The following is a 5,745-nucleotide window of genomic DNA, read 5'->3' on the forward strand; positions in this document are numbered from 1 at the left end:
AAATCTGATTTATGTTCATTAATGCCCCTCACACTGTAACTTAAAGTAATAAATCGGTCACTGATTAATTACAGAAGTATGTTTGTGAGCATAAAGATGTAAGCCTTGGACCATCAGGATAAAATGTGGTTGGGAAACTTAACAAGCTTTGATAAAACTTCATCAGTAGTTCGAACAAGACCTCAAAACCTTCGATCACCACGGGTGGTTAGCAGACTGTGGTTGTACCATGCAGCCTAACAACATGCAGTAAATTGCAGGTTAAAGCAGTTTGCTTACACATTGTTAAACGAGGGAAGGGAACTAATGTGGCTGTCACATTACCCTTTTGTCCCATTTCATCCCAGAACTCGATTTAATTGCTGCTCACTTTCTACAGTACTTAACACTGATCAGTAGGACCTGAAACTGCAAACATTCAAACATTCAGGCCAAGAATCAGTTGGTGAACATATTAATCTACTACAATTAGCAAAAATGAATAAATAAACAGAAGAAAGTTACAGTGATAACAGAGTCATGCAAGTTTTTGACCAGGAGGTTAAACTCATGCAAATTAGCTTCACCCAGGCTCATGAAAACACTGTCCTGCTTATAAACAGCTGATCATTTGTGTCAGTGTGTCAGGATGGTTTATATTTGAGCTTTTAGTTCACACAGAACAATTTTTATTAATTGTTTTTAGCGATTACGAAAGTCTGTGAATCCCCAAATAGTTCAGTTGTTCTTTTTGCTCCCCATGAGGTCACTTTCACCATGTGACAAAAACAACACCCCACTGTACACACTCGGGCCACCAGAAACTTTCTAAATCCTCAATAAAAAGCTGACAGGTTGCATTGATGTTCCAAATAACTTATTAAGAAAACAACTAAATACACAGAAAATGTTATGAAAATTGGTTTATTTTATATCTCATAGTTTTAAATTATGCAATAAAAATATGTATAAAACATCACAAACTGTAATATTTTACAAATGCTTACGTCCTGCTGATGCAATGGAGACATCTTCCAGTGACAGTCTTCATCCGTGTGTGTGTGACGAGGATCCTAAACCCACCGACACAGAAGTGCATGTTCACAACTCCCTCTGTGCAGGCGGGGTCAGGACCCTCCTCACCCTGGGTGAGGAGGGGTGGTGCTGTGGCCAGTCAGGTATGAAGTGCTGAGAGTGGATCTTTGGTCCTCTGTGCAGCTCTGTCCACTCTCAGCTTCCCTGCAAAGCAATAACACAAGAAAGACGTCATTTTAACACAAAACAAAAAAACAATTTTAAACCCAACGTATATACATGAAAAATATAAATAAACCTAAACCTACAGTGCTGCTGACATAGGATGATGATTTATACCAACTATTGGAAGAATTTCGCCTTCAATACAGTTTGTTGTCAATGTGAGGTGATAACTTACATAGTTGGAACACAGCACCACTCTCCTGTTTTTCACTTGGTCATCCATCCTTCTCATCGGGTTGGTCGGGGTAAGGCTGTCTTCTGGGTGGGGTGTTTGCTCCATCGTGGACGTAACTGGAAGTAATAACAACTAAAAAACTACCTTTCAGTCATAATGTAATATTAATATTAATGTCACATATCAAGAAAAAAACAATACATTTCACATGTCCGAGTCAGATGTTCTTATATCTGTAAAAACAAAAACACAAAGGCAAAGTTTAAAAACACGTTCTAACATAAACTAATCAGAGTCACTGTCATCAAGGGAAAGGGTAAAAGGCCTCTCCCAGAAACGTCTGACTCCAAAACTACCTGAGGATGTTGAAGGGGCATCAAACTGGTCACTTACCTTGCACCTCTTTGCACTTACCTCTTCGGTGCAGATGTCTTCTCTGCTTCTCTTTTCTGAGGAAGGAGCAGCAGAGAGAGCAGCTGCGGAAGGAGCAGCAGAGGGAGCAGCTGAGGGAGCAGCTGAGGAAGGAGCAGCAGAGGGAGCAGCTGAGGAAGGAGCAGCAGAGGGAGCAGCTGAGGGAGGAGCAGCTGGCGGATCACCAACTGGGGCAACAACTCGAGGGAAGAGTGGGGCGTTGGCCTGGCCGAAAGGCGGCATGGCGATGGGGGCAGCACCTGGAGCAATAGGATGTTGCCAATCGTGCCAAAACGGCTCTGGAGGGTGCTCCCGGATGAGAGGGGAATAATCTCTCTCATCCATGGTGTCATACCCCGAGTCATCGCTAAGCCAATCCCCCCACTCTTCTGAGTCGTTCCAGTCAGATGAATTGTCAGTCTGTTCACTCACCTCGTCATCGTCTACAGGTAGGTAGGGGGGGTACTCACCTTGCTGTTCACCGTCATCAGCATCTGGTGCTTCATGAGAAGAGGGTGAGGGTGAGAGAGGGAAAAAATACTCACCATACTCACCTTCGCTGATACGCTGGGTATCAGTGTCCTGTTCTTCATCAGAAGAGGGGGGGGATGAGATAAGAATATACTCACCATACTCACCTTCGCTGATACGCTGGGTATCAGTGTCCTGAGCTTCACCAGAAGAGGTGGTGCTCTGGAGACTGTCATCCAGGATCCTGATGACTTCAGGAAGGCCTTCTTCTGCAGGGCGTTCAACCACATAGTCAAGACGCCCTGTGAGGAAACAGTTTTTAAAATAACATTAGGAATGTAATAGACACCCAGTGTTAAAGCAACAGACCTACATCTGTTAGTTTAAGTGAAGTTTTTTAATAGAAGACCACCAAACCTCCACCAAGGCAGCTCACTCTGTGTACTTTTAAGGTGACACTATATTGACACTATATATGACACTGTATTTTGTGTACATTCAATTTGTTTTATTTGTTCTTTGTAAGCCTTTATGCAAACACTATGTTGGAATAGGTAATGGATAATAGGTATTGATTTGTAAATAGCTGGACATGAGTAACTTATTATATAAATATACTACAGTAAATTTATAACTAACCATGCAGCTCATTCTCCTGTTTTATTTACAATTCACGATGTCACACATTTTGAAAAAAGCTCATAAGTTAAATATGTGGATGCAAACCATAATGTAACATTTAGACCACATGTACCAATCGCATGTCCTAAATATAAAATTTTTTTTTAAAATAAAAACGCAATCTCCTTGGCAAGAGTAAAAATTGCACACACAAAGCTCTGCAGGTATGTCTGAAAATGATGGTCAAGTGAAAAACAAACAAACAAACAAACAAACAAACAAACAGAAACTCTTAACTCAGAATCCACATTTTTAGAAATGTGCACAAGGACTGTATCTGCCATAAGGACAGATACATCTAATCTGTGGTAAACATGCTATCCCTGTGTAAATATCCCTGTGTACAATATCTCTCTCTGCTATCCAATAAGGTTAAAAGCATTACTGTAACAGAAGATAGGTCTTAATGCCATTATTACTACTGTTTTCATATTCTTTTGATATTATTTTATTTGTATTTTTTTTATCTTTGTGTTTTGCAGCAGAGACAAAAAATATAGTTTATGTCAATAAAGCCTTTGATCCGGAGAAGAAAAGGATGTTAGGAGGGGACCTGGATCTGTTTACACCTGCGTGTTCTGACGCCATGACATCTTGAAGATGGCGTTACCACAGAAACTGAATTTTGGGCATTTTACAAATTTTAGTCCATTAAGCTATTTTTAACCATTTCATTTTAAAGAAAAGTGTCAAATTTGAAGCCTTCAAATCAAAGTAACACCTTTTTTTCATATTCATACACCAGTCGTTAATAATTTCTACACCTCTCCCGGAAAATTTAAAGCATACAAACAATTTACGGGAAACAATCTTGGAATACACATATTTGATCACGTTAAAACTTGATATTCACACTGGAACTTGTTAAATTATTACAGTAATTTACATTTAAAGAAATTTTCAAACGTACCTGCAGCGAAGTCCAGGTGACAGTCGGGGAGTCCGGGTCCACGGTGAGCCATCTTCAAACTTGAAAAACAAAAACAAGTACAAACAATCCACAGATGAAGTACTTGTTGTGCTTTCAAGTTAAATCCGCTTTCAGTAAAGTGTTTTCCAAAACTTAGCTTTCCACAGGCTGAGGTTGGAGCAGGTCGAAACAAGTCCACGAGCAAGTGTAAACAGACGTTTGGAACCTTGTGCAGCATTTATATCCCCTTGGCGGCCATGGTTACGGTTGTCAACACATGTGCACATGATATAACTATATGAATGGAGCTCACAGCAGTGTAATTTACAGTTAATTAATGGTCATTTACAGTCAGGGGTGGAAGTAATGAATTACAAATACTCACGTTACTGTAATTAAGTAGATTTTTTGGGTACTTGTACTTTTATGAGTAATTTTTCAAATATGTAATTTTACTCATACTTGAGTACAACTTACACCATGTAATCTACTTCGCTACTTATAAAATCAAAAGTCGCTACTGAGTACGCCCACAATTTGAATTAATATTCAAACCTTTCTTCTGCATTTTTGCAACCAATTAGGCCGTGCAATCGCAACCGCGCTGTTGAGTATTGCAGCATCACAGCGATCAACTCGAAGGAAAATGACAACGGAGTCAAAAATGTCCTTAATATTTTGGGAACTTTATTCCACATCAACAGGCGGCAAAACTTTCCTCATGGGTGCCATTTTCGTTGTGGTGTACTTTTTTCTTCTTAGGGGCGTGATGACGCAGCATCCGTGATCTTACAATGAAACAGTGCCTCCTTGTGGTGACAACTAATATACTGTCTCTGTTAAACCACAGTAACCATAATCCAGTTAAACACTGTACAACATGAGTACACACAATGAATATCTTAACACCTGCCAATTTAAGACGTAAGCAAAGAATAAACTCCGCTGCAGCAGCAGGCACAGGTGTCTAGAGGTGCTAAATGGTGGAGTACAAACTACTTTATAGACGGAAGATTTCGAGACAAAGAAGCCAAAATGGAGACAGAGGACAACACTGTCAACCATGAAAACGACGTAGAAAAGACGGAGGACGCGTGCCCGTGGCCATACCTGGAGGAATTTTTCATGTACAGAGGGAGAAAAGGAGACAGCGTCCAGATGCAGTGCAAACTTTGTTTGACCTCTACAGTCATTTCAGCTTACAAGACTTCAGCGTCTAATCTTAAAAAAACACATTGAGGTAAGAGGTTTTACAACTATACGTGTACAATATTGCCTTCTTATTTTTCATGTGTGTTAAGGTTATTAGTTTGGCTAAGATATTGTCACCGCCATTGGTTAGCCTGATAGTAAAATAAGACGGAGCTAGCTAATGTGCGTGTGTGCATGCATAATTGAGCTACAATTCATAGGAATGTTTTAGCTTATTATTTGGATAACCACCGTCATTACAATAAATTTAATTTGTAGTCATTTAAAACTCACAGGCCTACAATCAGCTGGCCTATAAAAAACAAAAACAAAAACTTGAACACAGTGCTGAGCTGCATCTCAAATTAATCTTCCAGCTCTCAGCTGACATGTACCAGAGCCCGATTGATGGATCAGTTGATCAGTATCATTGGCCTGATATAGGTCTATCATAGTGACATGGCTCTTAATCAGTAGGGTTATATGTTTCCCAATATGATATATTTTTTTAAAGAACATAATGTGGATTGTTTTTATTTGTTAGCTGTATCGGCAGCATTTTTGTGTATGTGATCCCTTTTCTTAAATTAGATTTGCTATATACACATATTTTGCTCTCTTAGTATTTTTAGGACCTGACTAATACTGAAAACTTTAGGGTGATACT

The 5,745-nt window shown here is 39.5% G+C and overlaps 1 protein-coding gene across 1 annotated transcript; it reads right to left on the minus strand.

Moving 5' to 3' along the window:
- Positions 1 to 947: 947 nt before the first annotated feature.
- Positions 948 to 4,339, minus strand: LOC146386074 (uncharacterized). Its single transcript, XM_084932097.1, has 3 exons — positions 3,888 to 4,339; positions 1,415 to 2,598; positions 948 to 1,218 (listed from the first exon to the last, which is right to left on the minus strand). Exons 1-2 carry the CDS (start codon positions 4,123 to 4,125, stop codon positions 1,700 to 1,702), a joined length of 1,137 nt encoding a protein of 378 aa, XP_084788223.1. The 5' UTR covers positions 4,126 to 4,339; the 3' UTR covers positions 948 to 1,218; positions 1,415 to 1,699.
- Between the last annotated feature and the right edge of the window lie 1,406 nt (positions 4,340 to 5,745).

This window comes from Perissodus microlepis, chromosome 6, assembly GCF_051167445.1.
Source record: "Perissodus microlepis isolate ML-2025 ecotype Zambia chromosome 6, ASM5116744v1, whole genome shotgun sequence".
NCBI lineage: Eukaryota > Metazoa > Chordata > Actinopteri > Cichliformes > Cichlidae > Perissodus > Perissodus microlepis.